The 26,585-nt window shown below is 40.0% G+C and overlaps 1 protein-coding gene across 1 annotated transcript in view; it reads right to left on the bottom strand.

The window, feature by feature from the left end:
- DISC1 (DISC1 scaffold protein) overlaps nucleotides 1–26,585 on the bottom strand; it is a 206,596-nt gene that overhangs the window by 126,163 nt on the left and 53,848 nt on the right. The window contains exons 4-6 of the mRNA XM_054395013.1: nucleotides 24,775–24,904; nucleotides 19,852–20,087; nucleotides 1,676–1,730 (exon numbers count right to left, since the gene is read on the bottom strand). Of these exons, the coding sequence (XP_054250988.1) occupies nucleotides 1,676–1,730; nucleotides 19,852–20,087; nucleotides 24,775–24,904 (421 nt within the window). The remainder of the gene's footprint in view (nucleotides 1–1,675; nucleotides 1,731–19,851; nucleotides 20,088–24,774; nucleotides 24,905–26,585) is intronic.

Here is a 26,585-nt window from a genome sequence, read left to right as displayed (position 1 = left end):
CTGAATGGCTCAGTGAATTGCAATTAGATGGGGAATCTTTCAGCTCCAGGAAAACTGCATTAACATATCCCATGCTGGTAGTAACTTAAAATCATTACCAGCAGACAGCTGTTTGGCAATTATGCAAAATAAGCTGGGAGGTTCAATCAGTTTCTAGAGAACACTGTCCACTTTGTAAGCACTACTGTCAGAATGAAGCTTAATGATACTTTTATTAATGGACCAAATGCAGGGACCAGAGTCTGAAAGGAAGTTCCTCTAGCTCACAGGGATGATTCTTCTGGAACATGAGATAAGTATGTTACCAAGCCACTGCTTGTGTCTAGGTCACATGTATTCTGTAGATAAATGATCAACATTCTTCATCAGAGCTATCATACAGCATAGCTCAGCAAAACTAAATGAGTGACTCAGAGAGGCAAAAGAATGTAACATCCTCTAAACTAATAGCACTGTTTTTATGTTACATCAGTTCTGCTCTGAAAGCTCCTATTTTATCTTTTTCTAATTATTTTGTCTTAATAACAGCTACCATTATTCACTACAGCAGCTTATTCGGCCACTCAGGAAAGGTTATTTCTTAGCTAAAATGATGAACATTCACAAAGCCAGCACCCTCCTTTTGCCCCCAGAGAACATGTATCCTTCCCTAATCAGTCTGATTGCAAGCGCGTCTGACCAGGCCCCAGCAATGCCCTTTCACTTTTCTCAGTGACCACCTTTGCTGCAGCTCATGGACCAACAAGCTCCACGTTTAAAATAAACTCCCCTTCAGTTTCAGGAACCTCTTTAAAGCCAAGCATTCCTGCATCTATTTTAAAATACTTTTCAGTGGGGCTTGTGGGGAGATCTAAAGCAGACTTTCAAAACAAAAAATTATACCTTACAAATCTGTGTTCAGACACATAAATGCTACCCCCAAAAAAGTTTATCTGAAACCAGTAGGATGTTGGTTAGCAAAGCTATGTGGAATCAAGATGAAAAGCTGCAAAATATCAAAAGAAAGTTTGCCCACTGTCATCTTCTTCCATCTTTCCTGAGTATGATGTTAATCTAAAGCAGCAGAAACTGGGACAAGGACACTGACTAAAGCATTTAAATTTGTTCTTTCTCCAACAATCTCAAGGAAGGGAAAAAAAAAAAAAAAAAAAAAAAAAAAGTAACCTTCACATTTCTTTACAACAGCAGCCTGGTAAAAAGAGAAATTCTCTTTACATTGCCTGAAAAAAAGACAGTATACCTGCAGTTTCTGTGCAACACAATCTTGCCATTAGCACAAGTGGATATTAATTTCTGAAGGAAATTAATGGATAAGGGAGACTGTTCACCAGAAGCCTCATCTGAAAACACAGATGAAGTAGCAAAAGCCATATAAACACTGCTGTCAGTGGAGACCAGTGAGAAGACTGATCATTAGTAAAGAGAAGCCAGAGAAGCCGAGAAACAATAGATTACTCCATCTGCTTCCTTAAGCATAACCTTTATGACCTGCCCAAACAGAAAAGTTGGGATGGGTTTTTTTGGAGTGCGTGCCTAAAAATACTTACACACAAAATTTGTTTAGACAAACACTACCACAAAACTAACTTTCTCAAACACTGACAAGTTATTAAGATGTAAGTTATCATCTGTTTCTCTGAGTAGTTTGAAGAATTGAAAGATGATGTGTACTTACTTTGGCAGTAGTTTCTTTAATGGACATGCTGAATGATTTTTCCTTTTCCTGAAGGCTAGAAGGGATTAAAATTAAAAAAAAAAATAATAAAGTTGGCCTCTGCTCACCATCATCTGCTACACAAGGCACATTTTCACATGGAAGCATACAGGCTTTAACGTGACTTACACCAACACAAAAGAACCAATACCAAAATAAAATTTCTGTGTTTGGTTTCAGCATTGCTAGTGGCTAACCAATATTTTTTCCACCCAATTTCTAACCACACAATCCTGTTTGTTTGCAAAATGGTTCATATGCTAGCTTTACAGTTCTTCAAGAATTTATATGCATTTTACATAAAACCTGAAACACAGTTATGATTATCTGTGTAACCATAATACTTCAGAAGTTCCCAGCGGTGTCCAGGGCCAGTGCTTTGCTAGGCTACAATCCAAACAGCTAACAAAAAGGTGTTTCTGACATAAAGAGTTTGCAGTTAACTATCCTCTTGTAACCCAGTTTCCAACTCTGCCAGGAAAAGTTCAGCTGCAGTCACTTGTTTATATGAAATATCACTAGTCAGTTTGTTTAGTTTCATAAAAAGCCCTGAAAAGTATTTGTACCAAATTGATTAAACAGTGGGCTGAAACTGGGGCATCATCCATATGAAAAAATTCAAGGTTTTGTTCCACACATGAAAACAGGTAGGCTTACTACTTTCACATTACTTAACCTAATGTAAACCTGTGCCTTTGATACTTGCAAATAAAGCCTCAATACATTTTTAGCATTAAGTTCAAAAATCCAATTCTAATAGAACACTGAGTTACTACAGAGATTATTTTTGTAACATTAACACTTCCCTCCATCCTACTTACAGGAATACACTTTTATACAGTGTTCAATCACTTTATCACAGTTCAGTGTACATGACAGTCAGCATTCCCCACCAGAAGCACTTCAGTTCTTCCTTTTAGCTGTGTAGTAAAAAATGTGCTTCGTTCTTCCTAAGTAAAGAACTATTAATTTATTTCTGAGCTTTCCTTTAGCATTTGGCACTGAACTATCCAAGCATTTCAGAAACATCACTGGATTTATTACAACAACACTCTTGCAAGATAAGTCAGCATTGTATTCCTTTTACAGGTGGAAGAAATACAAGTCCTTGTAATTCACACAGCACATTAACACTAAGTGCCCGTTTTGACATGCACAGTCCCTGCTGCCTATCCTCTATGCATTTCAATTTTCTTTCAAGAACCTGCTCCTTCATATATTGGAAGCACAGCAAATACAAAGTCCTGTTTCAAGAGTCAACATTTATGTAATCCTGACCCTCAAACACAAAGTTGGACCTGCACTCAGTTACTGACCACCTCACTCAGTTGCACGAGTGAGGTAGAAGCTGTCAGGCATATCATTTAGTGTGTTAATGGGACAGCCGTTTGCATTGCTTCCCCTAACGACCTGCATGGAGCACACACCTTTTCAATCTACAGCCCAGCAAAGCCAGTCACTTCATTACCACCACAGCACACAGGGGTCCCTCCAGCTCCAGATGTGGCAGTCCCCTCAGAAATAGCTCATGACAATATAAGTCAATGTCTGTGTATGGCAACAAACAAAAGTGGTTTTAACAATGTTTCCCACATAGCATTTTTCGATTTCTTCCGTTTCTACAGCAAAACACAAATTACATGTGCTATGACGCCACTATTAGCTTCCTGCCTGCCTCTGGGCATGCCAGAGGGAATGAACTATTTAGCCATTGCTTTTCTCAGGCTCTGGAGCTCCCAGCAACTTCCAACATCTCCCACAATCAGCATCTGAGCTGGTCAGGTTATGTAAAAAAGAGCTGGGCTTTGTGTACAGATGTCAAGAGGGAGCGACAAGGCTGCAATGTGTAATTGAATGATTAATGGGTGACTGACACAATTGTTCTGAAACTGCCTTATGAAATTCAACTCTAAAAACTCAGGCCATAATAAAATGTAAAGTGCAGTTGTAGCCAGAAGAACAGTGTAAAGATGGTACCTCTATTTAACAAATCTCTTCCTTCTTATCTGTTTACTTTCTTCACAGAAAGCCCCCCAGGTTCACACAACAATTCACTCCTCTGTAGGACTCCCATGACTAACAGGAAGAGAAATCCATTTTTAATTTCTTTCTAAATAAATGACCCAGAACAGTTTTAGAACTAAGCCCCCGTTGTAGAGCCCATATTACTATAACCAGGATGCAAAAGCCCACGTGGACTTGCTAGTCCAGGTGTTGAGTGGGGCGGGAAAAAAAAAAACTCTTTATAGTCAGATTTTTTTTCATTAACGTCTATCAAGTCACTGAAAAATAAACAAGGAATCTCCCACTGCTATTCCAATGGCACAACTATAGTTTTGAGAGATTTTTGCAGAACTATAGTTTTAAGAGACTTTTGTATTAAATCTGATATCAATAAAAATATCATTAGTAAATCACTGTGTGACTCAAGCTAGTGATAGCTGCACTAAATATCATCTTGAATCTGAAGAATCCTTTTGTTACAGCATTCATGCAGTCTTACAAGTATATTTTTATTATTTATGGTATGAATTTAACAGTAGTATCCAATTTGGAATCCTTATTATCCTTCAGAGCAATACTGTAGGAATCTGTTAGCCCGTCTGGAGATTAGTCCTTCATAAAATTCACACACAGCACTCAAAACTATGTACAAACAAGCCACGGTTACCAACTATGAACAGCTTCTGACTACGTTATTCCTGGGTTGTTTTTTTCTACCACAAAAGACCATCTCAGAGAAGCCCCTCACAAGCTTTCCAATTAACTGACAAGAGAAACCAGGCAGTCAATACTGATTCATTCTACTGACAAAGGGCTTTAACAGCCATGATCTGTTACACGTGACTTCAACCAGAAATAGTATTTTCTTTTACTATCACTCTGGAGCATCATATTTCACATTAAGAGGGGTATTCTGTATGCTTAAAAGTTGCTTTACTAGTCACTACCAGGAAAAAGGCTTTAGAAACAGTTTCTTGGATTAAATTCTTGCTTGGGAAGATGTCCTTAGTTTTGACTTATTACGCTCTTGCAGAACAGCTAATCAAGAATTTGACTGCTTGTTCTCACAATTTCTACAACCTATTACAAGAACCATTTAGAAGATAACACCATCTCAGAGAAACCAAATTTCTTGATCCAGCTAATGGAAGGACTAGAGTAAGACAGGAATTTAGGTAATGCAAATTTAACTGACTAAATGAATGAAAAGTTTTTAACACTTGCAGAACTGACAGCAATCCATACATTTTGTGTAATTTCTTTATTCACACACATAGCCATGTAGTTCTATCATTTAAATGGCTTGCAAAGGATTTATACACATTAGGATCCATAATGAGGAATGAAGAAAAAAATAAAAGGAATATAAATGTGCTACATTCTAAAGCCTCATTGTATACACACTAGACCAGGAAAGCAGGAGCTAAGGAATTACCCTTTCTGGATGATGAATGAAGTAATACTTTGACAAATTATGGACTTCAGCTGGGGAATTGTGGGAGGATGTGGGAATGCTGCATATTCAGGAGCTGAGGCTGATTTAGCATGTAATGCCAAAAGACAGTGGGAAAAAATTTAAGATCCAAATACTTCAAGCAAACCAGTACCTTTAACAATATCTCATTGTAGTGACCTTGAAAAACAGAAACTGAGTATGTTGAATTGTAATCACAGCTGGAATGTGCTGAAACAGTGATGATCTTAATCAGGAATGGTGTGTTGGCAAAATAAAGAAGGCATATTCAATGCAACAGGGAAGAGAAGGAAGACTGGTTATCAAGTAATGTGGTTCACACATTTGTCACTATCACAGCCTTCCCACATGACCACAGAGAACTTTAAATGTCGTAATATAACAGATTATGTTTAAAAAGCCTTTAAAAGAATATTGTGAGACGATGTGATTTACATGTAGGAATTACACATACTATGGATGTGGCTTTGTTCAGAGGAAGGCTGACTAGCACAATAGTGGGAAGAATGGCCTTCTACTAAGGAAGGCATGTTTCTGAACGTCTTTCCTTCCATTTTGCTAGTACACTTCCCTTTGCATACCAGGCTATTGTGTAGTGCTGCTCTGTTTCCTAAGAAAAAAAAATCAAAGAATGAAAACTGGCAAAAGACAAGTTATGCTGGTTTTTATATTCAGTATACATAAACATACATACTGTTTAAAGAGAAACAGTTCCTGTATTAAGGACAATATATATATATACAGTGACCAAAATTCCTATTTTCATGTAGAAACTAAGCAACAACCTCTGGTCTCTGCCTGAAGACAAAAGGATGCCCATTAACAGCAAGTATTCTTCCTTACTGTCAACTAAAAGATTGTTCTAAACCTCGTTATTTCACTCCGTCTCCATACCACAATACAGTTCTTAAGCAACAAGCACTGTCTTAAAGCACAACATAAAATTGCCCATATATGAATTTCTAATTCAAAAGCAACAGCCTAGAAGCCTATGCACATGAGATAGTATGCTGAGCTAAGCCCTCAAATCATATGAACATGTATTCCCTCCTAGATAAAATAATTAAAGAGTATTTTCTTGACTATCAGCAAATTTAAAGTTTACAGAAAGTCTGAATTCGTCCCAAAGTAATCAGATTGCCTGGAAATGAAAACTTATTGTAATGGTCACAGTCTGCAGAGAGCATGACTTTTCCAACTTTAAGTCTTCTAACATGATTCTTTTTCTGATTCTGAAGTCGCAAAAGCTGTGCTTACTTAGAAGATGAAAACATATAAACCAAGCTCTACACTTGTTAATCTTGCTTTTAACAGCAAACAAAAGCTGACCTTCCAAAAAAGCCTTTGTCCAGTCCTTCGTAAAGGAAATCAAATGTGCTTCTAGAGGAAGATTTGATGTAAACATCTGCTACAGTATACATCAAGGCAAAAATCCAGCATAAATCTAAAGTCTGGGGTCTACAATGGGCTTTTAAAGAAGTCCATGATACAAAATTAAATTCCTCAATCGATAACTTCCTTGTACTTTTGCAGTTCCCTTTATGTGCATATCTCAGGAAGTTTAGAAAACAAATTGGAGAAAAGAGCTATTGAACAAAACTACGCTTAACAAGAGGCAGCTTTAAGCTAGACATGCACAACTAGGACTAAAAGCAAAACCAAAACATGCATGTACCCAAAGTTTCCTTGAGCAAAATCAACAGATTCCTTATTACAGACACCACCTGCAGTTTTTAAATCAGGACAAGCCCTACAAAGGTGTTGCCCATCCTACACTTCTGCTCAATTAAGAACATTCGGACCTATATTAGATGCATTAAGGTGAAACAAGGCTTTTGTTTCGGTGCTCCATCACAAAGTTTGGTTCTAACTAATCAAGGAAAACACTGAGTAACAAGATTTTCATCCTATGTGATCTGTTCATAAGCCTGGCTAGGTTACACATCATGTAGTATCCTAGTATTACCATACTAGGAAAGCATTTTTTGTTTAGTCAAACATGTAAGTTCCTTTCCATCTTTTTTAATTGATCCACAGGACTTTAACTTGAGATTTTCACAGCAGCATATCCCCATGTTGGGAAGCAAAACCATCCTTTAAATATGAAGTTAAGAGTTTTCCAAACTCCACCCATTTCTTAGATAATTTGATTGACGATCTTAGAGGTCTTTTCCAACCAAAACAAGTGTATGCTTCTATGATTCTGTAACACAGCCTACGGAAAACTTCTATGAGATGGCAAAGCTGGTTAAACAATTATAAAACCACAAAATTTCTGCTGAACTGATGTGGTAAAAATCCAATTTCTCTGTCTAAACTTGTCAGTGCTCTTGAGGCATGGACTTTGACACTAAATAGGGGAAAAGAGTTGTGTTTAATTCATTTGTAAAATGCAAAGTATCACCTTGCAACGCTTCCAACCTCAAAAAATTAATCTGATATGAGAGACAAATTATCAAGAGATGCACTTTAAGGTATGGGATCATTGCAACTTCTGCACATTTCAATCTATAGAATTCACCAAGGAATATGAATGAGAATCCAAAATTATGTATCTACCTCTGAGTCATGAGAGAGTTGATTTTGATCAGGCAATTTGCTCTTTTCCTAGCTATCATTTGTACCATAGTATTTGTTCATTGCTGCTTAATGTCAAGGACTGCTTTAAAACATGTGCCCATTGCCCCTTGTCCTGTCATTGGCATCACCAAGAAGATCCTGGCTCCATCCTCTTGGCACTCACTCTTTACATATTTATAAACATGAATGAGGTCACTCCTCTCCAAGCTGAAGAGCCCCAGCTCCCTCAGTCTCTCTTCATAAGGAAGATGTTCCACTCCCTTCAGCATTGTTGTGGCTCTGCACTGGACTCTTGCAAGCAGTTCCCTGTCCTTCTTGAGCTGAGGGGTCCTGAACTGGACACAATATTCCAGATGTGGCCTCACCAGGGCAGAATAGAGGGGGAGGAGAACCTCTCTCAACCTACTGACCACACCCCTTCTAATACACCCCAGAATGGCATTGGCCTTCTTGGCCACAAGAGCACATTGCTGGCTCATGGTCAACCTTCCATCCACCAGGAGCCACAGGTCCCTTTCCCCTTCGCTGTTCTCCAGCAGGTCAGTCCCCAGCCTATACTGGTACATGGAGTTGTTCTTTCCCATGTGCAAGACTCTACACTTTCCCTTACTGAACTTCATTACAATTCTCCCTGCCCAACTCTCAGCCTGTCCAAGTCTCACTGAATGGCAGCACAACCCTCTGGTGTGTCAGCCACTCCACCCAGTCTGGCATCATCAACAAGCTTGCTGACAGTGCCCTCGGTGCCCTCATCCAGGTCATTGATGAATATATTGAAGAGTACTGGTCCCTGAGGGACTCCACTAGACAGAGGCCTCCAACCAGACTCCGTCCCATTGATCACAACTGTCTGACTTCTTTCCTTCAATCAGTTCCAAATCCACCTCACTACCTGATCATTCAGACCACACTGCCTCAATTTAGCTGCAAGGATGATGTGGGAAATGGTGTCCAATGCTTTACTGAAATCAAGATAAAAAGTGGACTACAATAACTCATCATTCTTCCCAGAAGCTCTTACATACAAAAGAACTCCTAACTGACATGATCCTTATTTGCTGCAGTGCTGCCATAAGCTAGCCCCAGTTATGGGGCTTTCAGAAAAGTCAGGGCATTAGATGGTACTTCACAACTTTTTGTAAGAATGATTAATAAGATTTTTTTTTTACATGCACTCAGTAGGAGGACTGAGGTAACATCTCAGTCTGAATAGTATGGTAGCTGTTTTTTTTCTAGATAAAAATCACTTTCAACAGGAATGACCAGTTCACAGTCACTTGAAGATGCTGCTGACATCTTTAATGATGATTCCAAGACAAATTTTCATTGCCATGTGTTAAGAAATCTTCTGGTCCTATAATACACTGTTCAGACAGCCAAGCTGGCCACATGTTTCAACCAACCATTCACATGGTGCTGTATTTCACATCACTCTTCTGTCAGCTGCTGCCACAGAGTAGTTGTGGCTGTTGTTACTCCAGCTGCTAGCTGAAACAGGAGCATGAGACTGAAAACAAAGGCACAATCAAAACAGTGATCTGCAGCAGAAGGTCATCCCGTCCTCTTTCCCTGGATTTTCTGACATGTCAAGAGATTCCCATTCTTCTGCTACATCTGTCTGGAGCGCAACAAAACTGGAGCTTGCCTACAGCAGCTGCAATTATTCTCCTAAGAATAACAACCATTGTTATTTTGCTGACTGAAAGGGCCTGTCCCTGGGTATTGTTGCTCACTGTTTCTCTTTATTATGTACAAAAGATTTCAATATCACACACTGACTGGACAGCTGGTCAGTTTCCCCTAAAGAGAAATAGATCTCATCATATGCATACCCAGAGGAATCAGCACATATGTAGCCCGGACTTTATAGGCTGCTACATCCCACTGGATGTGGTTCAGGCAAGCAGAGGGAAACAGATGCAAAGCAGGGAAAACCAGATTCCTCATTACACTGCACACATGGGTACTCAAGCTGGCAGTATTCATCTTTCTGCTGGGACTTTTCCCTTCTATAATGCTTCTTGGAAGGACATAAAAAACCCTATCTCTTAAGACTGGTCCAATATACTTCATGTCACTAGCAGTGGCTCTGTCCTCCAAGTTAGAAGACTTGCTCTCTCCCTTCCCTGCTGTGTTATCAATCCCTCTTTCCCACAGAAGGCCAGTGCCTACAGTGTGGGAGCAGACTTTACATAAGCCCTTTTTCCTCCCCACAACAGCCAGCCTCAGTGGGATCAGAGTCACTATGAATTGCTGAACCACAGAACAAAGGATTCTGCTCAGACCCAGGCAACTCAATCAAGAAGCTCTCTGCCACACTTTCAAACTCTGGCAGCTCTTGTGCAATGACTTTTGTCTGCACCTTTGCAGGAAACAAATTCACTTCATGTACTAAAGCACAGACATTGCATGCCAGGCTTTCAGTACACAGTTTCTTCTAGAGCTGCTCCCACAAGTAAGGAAAAAAAGAAACAAAACCATTTGCCCAAGGAGTCTACCCTTCAATCCTGGGCATTAATTCTAGTTATACAAAACAGAGAGGAAAACACCTATCTATCTACAAAAAGAATGATGAGTCCCTTTGTGGTCTGACTCAGTAGGAAAGAGGCAGCTCTTTTTCACCTATGACTTGTCTTAGCCTCTCACAAAAGCCTGCAGCAATCTTCCTTGAGAAATCCAAGATGATGGCCTCCTCAAAACACAAAACCAGCTGTGGGACTAGCTGAAAATGAGATAACCCTATTATCAAAAGCTTGAATTGGGTTATAACATTTGACACAAAATTTGGAGTTTCTCCTCATAACCCCCTTGTATAGGAATAAACTGGCTATGTGGCCAGTCATGCTGTAAGCAGGAGGTTGAGAGAATTCCCAGTGCAGAATCCTCCCCAGGTGCAGAGGAACGTACTTTCGGGCTCTGCTCCTCTGCTGCAAGCACAGTACTGAAGGTTTTGTGAAGCTATACCACACAGAATTAAATGCATCATTAAAGAAAAGAACTGCAATTAGAAAAACAGCACCATACCACCTACATTATACCACTGCTGCAACTACAGCTATCAGCTATATTTTAAGAAGGCCATAATTGCATTTCAATTAACCTCATGTAGCAGACAGAAACATGATTTCTGCCACAGAGAACAGTTTTAAAATTCCTCATTGAGCGTTAAAAAAGTAATCAGAGCAGCATGAAAGGGCCCCAAGTCAAAGCAATAAGACAAATAATCGAAGTGACCTGTGCATTGTCCTTGTGTCATGAAAGATGACGTCACCAACTGAAATTCAGTCAGGATGAACAGGTCTAGGGGTGGAACTAAAGCTGTGTCATGGGGTAAGTTGAATCTGCTGCTGATCATCAATACTATGCTGCTGTCATGCCAGCTTCAAAATGAAAGTGCTGGCTGGAGCAAGGTATTGGGGGACTTGAAGTTCAGACTGTAACATGAGAGGCTTCACGTTGCTGTTTTCAGTTTATGGCTTTGAGTTGTGGTTCCTTTCCGCTGGGTTGGCTGGAGGATGGGGAGATGTGGAGGGTATGTCACTGGCTTCTGCTGTTACTTCTGCATTTTACCCTGCTTTTTCTGCAAATAGGCTAGGGTAATTGTGCATTGTATTATCTCATTTTTCTCAGTAAAGATCTTTATCTCAACCCTGAAGGTTTTTTTGGTTACTCTCCCTCATTTCTGTGTTGGGGGGAAGCAGGCTGTATTAAACTACCACAGTCTACATATTTGGTAGCCCAACATGCAGCTCAAAAGCAGCTGTCTTAACTAAGGCAGTCAATTTGGGGAGGACAAAAAAAAGGTTTGAGATAACGAGAAGCAAGAAAATGAGAGGATTCAATTACGGCTCAAGGCTTTCTAAGAGAGTTTTACGTAAGTTTTCTTTTTCTGTGGCGTGTTCACTATGTTGATGTATTTGCTTCCTCGGGACAGCTGTGGCTGATGTGCTAGCATTCTGTATATATTCCTTCTGGTGATATATGCCGCCTCAGGGGAATGGCTTACAGGTTTTGTTTAGAGCAATACAGGACTCTTCCAAGAATACCACTGAGAAATCTGAGTGGCAGTGTTCCCCTCCAGTGGTTTGGAATTTCATCCCTGAGCAAGTACAAAATCCTGATAAGCTGGTGAAATGTTTGGGAAAACTCTGTAGTCAGCCCAGAGGTTTCTGAGAGACAGAAATCACTCTGATGTTGGGGCCTGGTCCATTCCTATCAAACCCTTTTCATCACTGTCCAGAATGGTCAGGGACAAGCAAAGGCTTCTGGGCCTACAGACAGACCAACAGGCATGGCAGCTGCACCAGAGAACCAGTCTGTGCCAGTATCCACTTCCCCTGTACAGAAAAAGAAGTATACAAGGAAAGCACCTCGTCCTGCAAAGGATGAGGATGAATTGAGGTCATCATGGGAACAAGAGAAAGAGCCAGGGCTGCTCTCTTGGTTTTATCTCTAGTTTTGGAAGCTGGCCAAACAGTGGACGGAAAAGACTAGCAGGCCACAGCAAGGCAAGGAAATCTCTCTTCCTCTGTATAGGCCTGTGTTTCAGCTGTGAAGGAACTGACTGGGAGGTCCATCAACTCAAGAAGAACACAATCTATTCCCCACCTGTACACTATGTTTCATCCATGAGGAGAAGGTGCTCCCCTATCTAAAGAAAAGAATGCGGGAGGTACACACCACAGCATACCCTGCAATTTTACTTACGTGGCCATCAGGAGGATGTGAGGAAGTGGACAGAAAACTCACTTCAGTCCTAGCTGCATGATATCATGAATTACAAGGGAATTCTCCCTCAAAGAATGCTGCCCCAGTTTCTAGTAGAAAGTCACCCAAAAAAAGTAGAAGAGATGATACTGCTGCCAATACTCCTGACAGAACTCCAACAGCAGCTTCACAGCATGCAGGTGATTCCAGTCAGCATTAAAAGGAACCTGCCTCTAACCAGATGGAGGAGAGGGACAACTGGGTTTATTGGACTGCATGGAACAGATGGCTTGGCAAGTTGAACCCAGGGGAGTATAAAGCTTTAATAGATACAGGTGCCCAGTGTAATCTTATGCCATCAAACTATGAGGGGCAGAACCATCTGTGTTTCTGGTGTGACAGGGGCATCCTCACACCTGGGTGTATTGGAAGCAGAACACTGGAATGCAAGCCACAGTTTGCTTTCACTTGGAGAGGTGAAAGGAGTCACTGGACTCAACTGCCCCATGGGTTGAAACACAGCCCCACCATTTGGACTGGTCATGGACTGATCCAGACTTTACTGGAACAGGGTGGGGCTCCAGAGCACCTGCAGTGAGCAGTCTTCTGTATACTGCAAAGCAATCTGACTTTGAGAATGAACCGTGACTGATGCATGATATGTATTGTTTGATGTTGATTGCTGCTGGGCATGATGCAGATGGTATAGAATAAGGGGTGGAGAATATCAGGGGTTGAGTTGAATCTGATGCTGATATTCAATGCCATGCTGCTGTCATGCCAGCTTCAAAATGAAAGTGCTGGCTGGAGTAAAGAATCATGGGGCTTGAAGTTCAGATTGCAACATCAGAGGTTTCCTGTTCTGGTTGCCGTTTTCAGTTTCTGGGTTTGGGGTGTGCTTCCTTTCTGCCAGACTGGCTGCGGGATGGGGGCTAGGTTGCTGGCTTCTGCTGCTATTTCTGCATTTCACTGCACTTTTTCTGCAAATAGGCTAAGGTAATTGTGCATGGTAATATCTCATTTTTCTCAGTAAAGATCTTTATCTCAACCCAGGGTTGTTTGTGTGTGCGTGTGTGTGTTACTTTCCCTCACTTCTGTGTTGAGGGGAAGCAGGCTGTGTTAAACCACCACAAGCTGTCAGAAGAGTTGAAGACTTCCAAGCCCAGAGTTTATGACTGGGAAAGAGGTGAACATCATTGCGAGCAGTTTCTGGGTCTGTGCAGCACTTTGTGTTTTATTTTAGTTGCAAACACCATTTTTCAATTCCTGCAGACGTGAAAAGCAAAAACTAGGGAGATGACAAAGCTTTCACTTTTTCATTCCTCTTCTTTGGTGATGAAGCCTTAGCTGTGGTGGCCACTACACAAGTCACCTGTTTTGCCTGCACATCTGACAGCTCAAGATACTCATTCCATCATGCATATTTATAAAATGGAAACAAAGAGGAAAAAGATCTCTTCTCTCATTTATCTATTTTACTTATTTGCATTCCTCACATATTATCCTTTCCCTGGATTTTGATATTTTACAGCAGGAGGATATTTGATATTTTTGATACTTTACAGAAGGGGATATTGATATTTTATGGAAGGGGAAAAAGAAAGATTGCCATACAAAGCAGGGAACAGTGCAGAGAAAGGAGCACAGAAGACACATGGCAGAGGAGCTTACACAGATCAGGCACACACAAATACACATGCTTGCACCAACGTTGGTGAAATACAAACATATCTGGGAAGGCAAGTGCCTATCAATTGGTGGCAATTTACAGCAGAAGGAGGAAAGTCTGGTCAGAAGGGTAGAAAGCCTTTGCCAAGGGAGCACCAAGGTATTGCTGACATCCTCCTAGAGCAGACACACGGTGATGCGGCATGCAAAAAACCACCCACCAAGTGAAAGACCCAGAAGTAAAAGTAACCTACCAACATCAAGAAAAAGCGTAGACAACAACAACAAAAAACAACCTCCAAACAACCCAAAACCCTAAGAAGTAAACCCAGATTCTGTATCTGTATTGTACTCTGCATAACTCTGCTCTCTGCTGTCCCATTCATGGGCCTAGCAAACAGTCAGGAACATTAGCAGCCTGTGCACTGTCACAGAAAGTTTTGATATTATAAAGCCATGTCATCACCCTAACCCTAACCCTGCATTATCACAGAAATAGCCAAAGAAAACCTCAAACTACACATTTAAAAAGGACTTTCCTAGACAGACTGCACATTATCTTCCTGACAAATCTCTTTTTGAACAGATAGGGTGCAATTTGTTTTGCTTCTTCTAAATACAATTCTTTAAAGCTAAGGTTTTTGCTAAAAGGTTTATGTGAATAAACATGGCTATGTTCAGATTTCTTCAGCAATTTCACATAGCTTGCCAACTGCTGATGTGACTGGGAATAGATACTTTGAACAACAAAACATGTACAAAGCAATCTCGCCTAATAACAGCACATGATAGTCCATTCTGAATGGCCCTTTTCCTAAGTCAGTATGTGAAACTATGTACAAGTCTTCATTTCCAATTTTTCCAAAGTAAACCAACTTCTCTAAAAACAAAAGGGAAAAAAAAAACAAACCCACAAACACTTTTGTGGCTTTATCAGGCTTTGACCTCAACTGAAACTGCTGAACACTTTGAGTATATGCCAACTAATAAGGTTTTCAACCCCCTGAGCATTTGTATTTCACTTTGAAATAACCTTTGTCAGATAAGCTCCAGCCATCACTAAAGCAGAGTGAACTGGTTGCATAAAACTCAATGTTCAGTTCCTTGTGCCACTGGCTGTGACAGTACTATAATAACTAACAGACAGAATAAAGACTTTCTCTATCTTCAGAAGATCCCACACACTCACTGTGCAACAAATTCCTACTAATTAAAATTGTTCCATGGAAAGGGTGGAAGGAAGAGGTGACTCCACCTCTTTCAAGTATTTTGAAAGATATTTCATTGAATTTATTTCTTTCAACCAGCATTCAGTGGCCAGACAATAGTCCAGATGGAACTGGGCAATTTAATTTAAGGATGACACACTGTACAGTCACATACATCTGTAGATATGGATAAAACCAAGCAAAAAAAAATGCCAAGTGAAACTAAATGTGAACAGAAGTATAACAGACTTCCCCAATTTTCATTGTGAAATGAAACGAAACAAAACAAAACAGAAACAACAGGTACTGAAGAGAATAAATCAAATAATTAACATGGTCTTACTTTATAACTAGAAGTTTCAAGTTACACTAATTAAAATTGTATATGTATATGAAATGGTGTCCTCTTCAGTAGAGAATATGGAAATTAGTTATTTTGTTACCTTTTGCAAACTCCAAGAGAAAGTACTCTGCACCAAAACACTCAGACCTATTTTCTTCTGATTTCAGTATGTCATTTTTAGTTAAAACACCAGCATATGTCACGGTGCACACAACACCAGCTGCTCCCACCTTGTAAACACATCTCCATGCAACCCCACAAGCAAACTGAGCTTTTGCACTGTAATTTCCTCATTTTATAATAATGATTACACCTTCTAGTTTACCAAGAGCAATTAGACTTCTCTGGATGAGTGAAATGACCATTTTCTGTGGTCTCAGCCTTGATGAGAATCCCTGTTGAATCACAGGAATTGTTTGCACATTATCTGGCCAGGTTTTAACCTCAGCTTTCAACAGCTGAAAGAAAGGGCCCAGGATAATATTTCTCAAGTATGCTGCAGTTACTGACAAAGGCTTTTTGATTTCCAAAAGCCCACCACTTACCAAAGATAAACAAGACAAAACAAAAGAAGTAGTAATCTCCCTGAAAATAACAATGTTTTACAAGAAAAATTAGTTTAGACACAATACTCGGCCCAGTGTTTCATTAACTTGCTCTTCTGCTTGGGCACATTTCTGTCTGGGCAATTCTTCATTTATCTCACTTTACCTGAAATTTACTTTAATAGCATGTAGACCAACAAAACCAGAATAATTTCTATTTTATCGTGAGTTGCAAGCCACTGAATACAACTGATTATAGCACAGATTGGCTTAAGAGATGCTTCACATCAGCCCTGTATTATTCTGTGGCTGAATCCAATTCAGGTACCCAATAAATAATTCTGCAAAACCACATTATAGCAGTAGCTAGGATAAATACATAGTATCCTGCAACCCAGTAACCAGAGGCTTGTAATTTACAGCCCATCAATATTGAATGACTTTCTACATAATCACTGATCTTTAGTATATGTGCATGTGTAATAGCTTTATTTCTCATACACATAGCCCTCTGCTTTAGAAGACTTTGTTTCTAGAAAAAGCTCTTTCACATTAAACATCCTAAGACTTTGGAATATAAAACCAATATGCTATACTGGCTTCATCAAGTATTTAAACCTGTAACTTAATATGCAATTGCCTTTCACAAGAATTACTGATTTAGGAGATGCCAATACAAGTTGCAATCATCGAAATGCTGGGCAGATGTGAGACAAAAAAAAAAAAAGAAAAAAAAAGATTCACAGAACGGGTGGTGAAACATAGGATGCCTATCTAGCAAGGCTACAAAAATCTCCATCCTTGGAGATACACAAAACTCAAGACAGATGGTACCCTGAGCAACCTGATCTCATTTGGAAATTATGACTCTACTTTGAGCAGGAGTTTGACCAAATGACCTCCTAAATGATTCTTTAGTTGTACTGCAATATAGGGGATGTCCATAGGCACATGCAAAGCATGTCCACACCAGATGTCTTACTAGCTGCACTTTTTCATCTTACAGAAAGACAAAACAGAACATGACTGGATGCAGACATAAGATCACTAAACCTGATGTAGAGTGGACTGCATAGCTTTAAAAAGGAAGACACCTATCACTTTGTCCAGTTTAATGGCAAGTCTAACACTCGCTGTTAAAGAACGGCAGCCATTGCAGGAGCACTTTCCCACCCTCAGACCCCTATGCACATACAGTCTTTCCTGAAAGCAAAAAGTGGCAGAGAACTCATGCTGGAAAAATGCCTCCTGACTACTACACAAGTGCATCTCTGGAATGTGTTCATCCACCCAAAGCAGCAAGAGTTTTGAGGGAAGAAGTTTGAGAACTAAAGGTAGGGAAGAGGCCACATGATCAAGCCAAGTGGCTGAGTCACACAGCTGGACTGGAGATTTCAGTCTGTGCTCCCAAGATAGCTTGTACAACTTTCAACAGAGCAGCAGGGACAGCATATACAACACTTAAGCACATTTTGAATTTGATGTACCAAAACAAGAAGCCACATCATGTAAAGGGAACACCTGCAGGAAGATTTTGATTCAGAGAGAGCCATCATCTCCTACAGAGAGGAGAAAAGCTTTTAAATAGACTGTGAGTCATACCTTGTTTCTAATGAAAGGTTGCATCAACCAGGTTGTGACATGCTCATACCAGCTCACTTTACTTTTAAGTTGGGAAAAAAAAAAAAAAAAAGCCCAGCATTTCACTGATGGACAGTTGCCAACACCCTCAACAACTATTACCACCAGGCCAGTCTCTCGCCTGAGTGCTATAATCATTAATCCTCTCTACTTCATCTCTCCCAGTCAAGTCTCCTGCTGCCTGTTAGCCGTCTGGCTTTATTTCTACCTTTGCATTCCTGGATACATTGTGTCCCAGCTTAAGATCTGTGAAGAAGGTCACTCCCTATCAGGACATCAACCTCTTTGGCAGGTAAGAGGTTGCTCCGAGGATGTAGGTTCAGATCCAGTCAGGCTGCAGAGGACATAAATACAGAGCTTCCATGTTTTAAACCCAGGAATTTTAAGTTGCATGTGACCATGACATAGGTGGGCATCTACATCATTATCATTAGTTCTGATCAGAAAAGCCTTTGGGAACAGATAAGAGAGCCCAACTATAATCTGATAGAGGAGATTTAGCCTGTTCCCAAAGGCTGCCACATATGCCTGCCAAAGTGTGCTTACTTGTGCAATTCAAACGAGCATTCATCTGTCCCCACTTGCAATAGGGGAACTTCAGCTATGGCAAAGAGAGTAGAAGCACCTAATCATTGGCCCTGGTGGCACAAAGTTGATCAACAAACAAACGAAAAAAAAAAAAAGTTCCATTCAAGGCATCTTTTAAAAGTGGACAGAAAGAAAGATTCTGAACCCACTTTGAACAACAAATGCCTACTTTCCCTCAAGTTATTGTGTTATTCATGGTGGTAGTTAGCAAAGAACTCAGAGCGGGTTCCTCCTGAACCAATACTAATTTAACTCATCTTTAAATAAGCTCCTAAATAGTTAAATGCAACTCAAACGTTGCATCATCAATGTGATAAATAATAAATCTGAATATTCTTTTGTAAGTAAATCCAAACCTAAGAGAGAACTCAAATCACAGCATGGGTTCTCAGGCTGAGGAATGAAAGGTCTCAAGCAATCTCATAAACACAGGTATAAGATACTATTAAAACAAATTAAAGGTAATTCAAAAACTATTTCAACACAACCCAGTTTAAAATGTTAAATCTCAAAAGAGAGGAATATGTCCTCTGCAAAATGTTCTGCTGACTTAAAATCATCATAGATTAGTACACATAAGCAGCAATTTCTCGTGAATGGTATTATAATCAAACTAAATCAAATAACCACAAAGGGACTGAAAAAAATGCAAGCAACATGGTTGTTGCTTAACTGGAAGAAATGCAAGTTATGATAAACAGGAATTTTATTTTGTCCTGATGGTACAACAGCAGTGACACTTTCAGAGTTGCATCATTAACTGACGCATTGACTGCCTACAGTACACTGCACACCCTGAGCACTTCCACTGCTTTTGTAAATAAAGATGAGGTTACCAAGAGTAGCTTCCATTTAAAGGAACTATAAGATGTACATTAAACTGTAGGTGTTCCAAAAGTCCTCATGTTGCATTTCTTTCTCCACTACCCCAATGTCCGAGCCTAACACTCATCACATTGGATTTTATTATGATTGCAAGTTCACTGAAGAAATAAACATCTCTAGCATTGATTTGGATGGTGCCCAGCTGTGTGAACTTTATCTTGTAATTACTGTATTACCAAGATGGGGTTAACAAGAAATAGTTTAAAGAGATGAGAGATATTAAGGGTTCATTGATGATACATATGCTTTCTGTAGGTGGCTCTCTACCATAAAAAAAAATATCGAGTGCAAGACCTTCAAATAACTACAGTCTCCCTTCCTGAGGAAGTATATTAATATTAGAACTTCAACATATGTTCTTAGAAAATTTTAGTGTCTGAATCCAGGTAATTAATTGGCACAATTGTGAAGAAAACAATGGACAGCCAGTTCAAAAGTACATTGGGGGAGACACAAGATTTTGCATCACTGACAGCATACTGAAATTTAAATACCTCTTTATTGTCCCTGGAAGATCCAGACTGAATGGAATTTGATAGGAGGATGCTAAAGTCTCATCCACAGCCTTGCTTATTTCCTGTAGTTCTCTCAAAGAAATGTAGCCAAGTAAAGCAGTCAGTTCACAATCCTGTGACTGAGTAAGACTATCTTGTTCTTCAATTTCTCTTCTTAGCTGTCGATCTTTTGCTTCTAACATGGCCAGTCTTTCTCGGAGGTCTTCAATTTCCTTCTGTGTAGAACAGAAATCTGAGTTTACTATGAAGCCTATTAAAAGAAACTAGAAAAATGCAGTACAAGTCTCAGCTGTAGCATAAATTAAGGTTGTCCAACTCAGCACATTAAATGAGAAGATGTTCTTTTGCTGAGACACAAAATTTCTTATGCCTGTTGTATTTAGAAACTTTAGTGCTTCCACAGTCTGGAATACCCCATCTCAACTTTAACACCAAATTTCTAGTCACTTTTTACCTTTAAAATACACAGGCACTTCCCAAGTTAAAAACCTCTCCCCAAAAGTCAAATATTTCGGTTCAACCATGACAACAGGATCTTGCTACAGACTGGAAGCCAAAGTGATCAATCATTTATCTCCCCTCCTGCAGAATATCCCTGCAATGAATCCTCTAGGCTTCCAATTCCATATCAGGCACAATACGCAAATAGTGAATCACTGACTGTCTGGCCAGTCTTTTTGATTACTACTATTTTAATTAAAAGCAAAAACTCTCTCCCTCAACTTAAAATGACCAGAGCTTCAATCTCAGTTGCACTCATTCTTGCCAGAAGTTCAAATCCCATTCATTATGATACTGATGTTTCTTGCAAGAGCATGTTCTGATTTTTCCTTGAAAATTAACAGACAGCTGCACCCATAGAATCATGGAAGAATCATAGAATCAGTCAGGGTTGGAAGGGACCACAAGGATCATCTAGTTCCAACCCCCCTGCCATGGGCAGGGACACCTCACACTAGGTCAGGCTGGCCAGAGCCTCATCCAGCCTGGCCTTAAACACCTCCAGGGATGGGGTCTCAACCACCTCCCTGGACAACCCATTCCAGGCTCTCACCACTCTCATGATGAAGAACTTCTTCCTCACATCCAGTCTGAATCTCCCCACTTCCAGCTTTATTCCATTCCCCCAGGTCCTGTCACTACCTGATATCCTAAAAAGTCCCTCCCCAGCTTTCTTGTAGGCCCCCTTCAGATACTGGAAGGCCACAATAAGGTCACCTTGGAGCCTTCTCTTCTCCAGACTGAACAGCCCCAACTCTTTCAGTCTGTCCTCATAGGAGAGGTGCTCCAGCCCTCTGATCACCCTGGTGGCTCTTCTCTGGACACATTCCAGCATGTCCATATCCCTCTTGTAATAGGGGCTCCAGAACTGGATGCAGTACTCCAGGTGGGGTCTCACCAGAGCTGAGCAGAGGGGAAGAATCACCTCCCTTGACCTGCTGGCCACACTTCTCCAGATGCAGCCCAGGATCTGGTTGGCTTTCTGGGCTGCAAGTGCACATTGAGAGCTCATGTTGAGCTTCTCATCCATCAGCACACCCAAGTCCCTCTTCTCAGGGCTGCTTTCTAGCCACTCACTGCCCAGCCTGTATTTGTGCTTGGGATTGCCTCGACCCAGATGCAGGACCCTGTACTTGTTCTTGTTGAACCTCATGAGTTTGTCATGTGCCCACCTCTCCAGCTTGTCCAGGTCCCTCTGGATGCCATCCCTTCCCTCCAGCCTGTCTGCTGCACCACACAACTTGGTGTCATCAGCAAACTTGCTGAGGGTGCACTCAATGCCACTGTTCATGTCACTGACAAAGATGTTGACCAAGACTGGTCCCAGGACTGATCCCTGAGGGACTCCACTTGTCACTGGCCTCCACTGGGACATGGAGCCATTGACAGCCACTCTTTGGGTGCGACCATCAAGCCAGTTCTTTATCCATCCAGTGCTCCACCCATCAAACCCATGTGTCACCAATTTGGATACCAGGACGTAGCGTGGGACAGTGTCGAAGGCTTTGTGGAGTCTGAGTTGCTGAATTAACGAAGTTATTTAATACATGGCCTTTGGCTCTTTTGTCCTAGAACTTGATATATGATTAAAAAAAAAAATAAAACCACACACCTAAACAAAACACCCACAAACAGTAAAAAAAAAAAAGAAAGGAAAAAATAAAAACTACTTGCTGTCAAAGTAGTTGAATGCCATAGTGGAGAATTTGATTCTATTTCTGTATTTCTTAAAGTCTCTGTGAAGCTTTGCAAGTCACTATTATCTCCACACACAGCCTCAGATTAGATGCTCACCATTTTCTGTACAACAAGAGGTGTCTATGAATTGCTAACTACAGACTCTTAACAGAAATTAAAGCTCGTCATTTCATGCTCTGACCGTATTCAGTCCAGCTAACAATAAAAAAAACCACCACCAAAACAAAACACACTTTGAGGTAAACATCTAGGCATTACAAAACTGGCATCAGAAAAGACCATATAGCTTTTTATGGCAATTCACTTCATCCTCTGTCTGTGAAAGGGCAATAGAAACACCTCTTCACCCAAAGAGATTTTACAAAGATAAAATTAAGTGGTTTCAAATCACTTAGATGCCATGTTGATTAATGTTGTAAAAAAGAACCCACTGATGAATTAATAAATCTGCATTCCAAGGAGGGTTTGAGTTGCATACAGTGAAAGGATTCTTGGACCAAATACTGAGTAATGAAGATAAAATGGTATTTTGAATATCTGAACAAGTGCTTTACATCTTCAGCAATGTATGAGAGGCAAGGATCCGGGAAAAAAAAAAAGGTCATGCTCATATAATTAAAGACTCATGAAACATACATACGATGCACAGATAACCAGCTTCAGCATTTCTGTGCCTTTTGAGTATTTCACTTTGAAACCTTAACATTCTTTTGTTTTCAGTGTAAGTTTAAGTGAAGCATAGTTTGCTACACTCATTTTGTCAAGAAACACTTTCAGGTTTGCTGCACTGCAACAACTTCCTTGAGCATCACTTAAAACAAGTAGAATGTTAAAAGATTGACTGTCTCAAAAATTTCAATTTATGTTACTATCATGCTCTAGATCCATCATTTTTTTTCATCCTTTTTTGGTTTGAGATTTAGAGAGAACAGAGTGGCCCATGTTTCAACCCACAGGCAGTTATCAAGGACAGAAAGGTTAGCAGGCCAAAACCATCAGTTTTGTTTCTTTCAGTCTCAAATTAGGCTTTTAGTGCACACAAAGGACAATTCTGTCTCTGTGTTACTGCTTTGGGAACACAGCCAAAAATCTTAATAGGTCCTACTTAATACAAAGACTGTCATATTCTGTGAAAAGGTAGCACTTGCAATCACTGCAAGCAACCTACACAGGAACATAAAGGGATGTGAACAGAATTTGGGTTTACAAACACATTTTTAGTACCAAAACGTTTTCACCACACAGATTCCAGAAGCACACAATCTGCATTCACAGAGAGAAAGCTGTTCTGATTGAGAAGAGTTCAGAGGCATTCTTGGGAGAATGGAAATTTTAGCCAATGAACCAGCACTCTCCTGCGTTCTTTTCCAGAAATATCAAGAAGACTTCAGTGTGCCCTTGGTCAGCTTCCAGGGACAAATAAAAAGGACTTAAAAGTCTCACCATGCAGCATCGGATAATATCCAGCTCACTAAACATAAGCTGGAGTTCTACTTTGTGGGTTTCAGTTTAAACTGAGATCTGCAACATGACAACTAATCAGTACTGGTTGTAAACCTTCAGCTTCACTTATGGGCTGGTGTTCTACGTGAGGTACAGATTGCAGTAGAAACATTAATACATAAATTTTAGATACTGCTACAGGCTCTCAACTCCCTGAAGATAAATACAAAACCAACAGGATAGAGGGTAGAAGGGAATTAAAGCAGGGCTGAGAGGAAAATAATTCAGGTTATGTGAGATTTTGGGCAGAGGCAATTCTTAAGGTATGCTGAGAACCACTGAACATCACAGGTCAACCTTCTCCAGAACCTCAAATTTATTATAATTTTGATTGAATGCTTATAAATAGCATACTTGTACAACAATGTGTCTAATTTGTCTCTAGTATAACTTTACAGGAATAAAGATTCACCCCTTATATGTTGATGAAATAAATCTAAACAATACCAAAGTGATAACTAGGATAAGAGATTTTAAGACAAAACCACAGGGAAAAAAAAAAAAAAAAGAGACAATGTGACATCCTTGTAGTCTAATTAAGTGTGATCACCAAGGTTTAAAAGGAGGTGAAGCCAAGACTTGTACTAGACAGTAAAATGAGATTCTTGGACAGGTAAAGAAAGCTAAATTTTGCTTTAAAGTCTTGCAGATTTAAAATTGGACAGAAGCCATCTCAAAACATTTCATTTGCCAAATTACCACATCGTGACTTTGCATCGATGTAAAGTTATTGCTGGCAAATGCTGACTGCTCTGTGACAATTCCTTCATCCTTATGAAACGCATCAATCACCTTTCAGAAACAAAAGCTGGTAAATCATGTATTTATAGTCAATTCCAACCAGAAATGGATGAAAACCTTTTTTTATTCTTATAAAAACATCTGAAGATCAGTGAAATAATAAAATGGCAAATTAGAACATATAAAGAGCACACTTAAAAAGATAATGAGGAAAGTTAAAGCACACACACAAACCACCAAGCCTTCCAGTTCTGCTCCTCCATAATGAGATTAGCACAACTCCTGTGGCTGCCATCTCCAATCATCACTTATATGATCAACTGGACTACAGCCAAGGCTCTAATTGCTGCGTAGAAGCAAAGCCACTATTACAATAAATTTGTTTTATTCTGTGTGACAGCTTACAAGCTTCTCCCCACACAGCACTGGTTCTTACAGACAACTTTTCAGTCCTGTTACCTGTAAACATATCTTTTCTTGAAAAAGTTGTTTTCGTTTTGTGGCTGAAACCTGCATCCTCTCCTGGTAAGTGGATCTCAAAAGTTTGTGTTTGATTTCATGCCAAAGCTGAGTTTCTTCGAGTCTAATCCTTTGGGGAAAAAAAAGGACAAAAACTAAAAATTAGCATTATTGCTGCATATCAACATCTCAAAGACTAAATAGATCAGAATCTCCATGTCACCTTCAGAGTCATAACACTGTCAAAGTGAAGAAGAGAACAAGAGATATTTTTCGTTGGCATATCTTCCTTTATTATCTCTAACATTTATACTGTTTTTACAACACACTGTAGAAGGAAAAAGGAAAACTTGTATAGCTTCAGGCTTCCCTCAGCTTTTTCATATTTCAGAAATTTACCCATCACTGCCTTGAAAGAGACAAAACTAAGGCATGTAATTTCTATCAATACAGAGAAAATTCTGTCTTAGACAGAAGTTTAGAAACTTGCCAAAGCCATTTTGCAGCTTCTGTCAGCTTTTGGAGATTACAGCAGAGATCATCTGGAGTGTATGCTCCACAATGCCAACTATTTCTTTCTTGCACAGTGAGTTCTTTCAAAATTGCAGTCAGTAGGATTCCTCACAGTGGTTGGTATAATGCTCAGCTGTAAATCCTTGCATGATTGGACCCCAAGGTAATCAGTGCATTACATTAAATGTCAAGTCTACAATCAGCATCTCAAAATGCACCTGCAAACAATGCAAACCTATATTGTCTTGCTTTTTCCTGTATAATGGCATGCGAGCTTGCAAGGCCGAGTGCATTTCTGTGTTCATCTCTAGAGACAAGTGCGTGCATTTCCACATAAATGGTACAGATGTATTTCAGTATCTTGTTTAAAAACGTACTCTGTCTCAAAGAAAGAATGTTTATGAAGTGTAACTTCCCATCACAATCTTGCAATGCAAATATATCCATGACACATACAAAACATGCATCAGAAGTCTGGTTTAAGTGTTAACTACACCATTACGACCTCCAAGCACAGCTGCTTAACAAGTGTGCAGAACAAGGGCTTCGTGTGTCTCCTGCATCGCCATCAGAACACACATGTGCTTTTCTCTCTAGACTAAATGTACTGAAAAGGCAAACCAAAAGCCTGGCACTAAAACAAATAGCATTAATTCTTAACCAAAATAGGCATAATAACAGTGTAACTGTATTTTTGTAATAACAAAATTGATCAAAAAGAGACTCATATTATGAGGTGCTAGGCTATGTTTTCTTACAATCATCATAGGCTGCTGTGGCTCCAGCTGACCTCACTTCCCAGCAGCTCTGAAGCCATGTTTAGAAAGAGCTGTATCTTTCCCAGAGCTATATGGAACAGAAATTTCTAAGCGGCTGGTCAAAATTTAGGAAATATTCCCCGATAAAAACAGGTTATTCTCAGAAATCTCAGGTACATCTGCCTACCTGGTCTGAAGAAGTAAAAAGATGTCTCTGATCTCACTAAACCTGCTGCCTATGTTTAGCCCACATCTGGGACTAAATTATAGCAGTTACTCTGTCACCTGATAGCCCCTACCTAGCAGAGAAGGGAATCAAGAGAACGAGAAAATCCACAGGTAGAAATGAAAATAGAGTGAATGAAATAGTCAAAGTGATACCAAAGTATATAAAGTTATATTCAGCTCAGCAATAGTACAGCAATACAGTCCTCAAGGGCTGAAGGAAGGGGAGGATTCCCTGTCCACAGCAGACTTCCTCCTCTATACTAAATGTGATACTCATGGTATGTGATATACCTGCGAGACACCTCAAGTCAG

This window comes from Indicator indicator, chromosome 2, assembly GCF_027791375.1.
Source record: "Indicator indicator isolate 239-I01 chromosome 2, UM_Iind_1.1, whole genome shotgun sequence".
Classification (NCBI taxonomy): domain Eukaryota; kingdom Metazoa; phylum Chordata; class Aves; order Piciformes; family Indicatoridae; genus Indicator; species Indicator indicator.
This window is presented reverse-complemented; position numbering and strand designations above follow the sequence as displayed.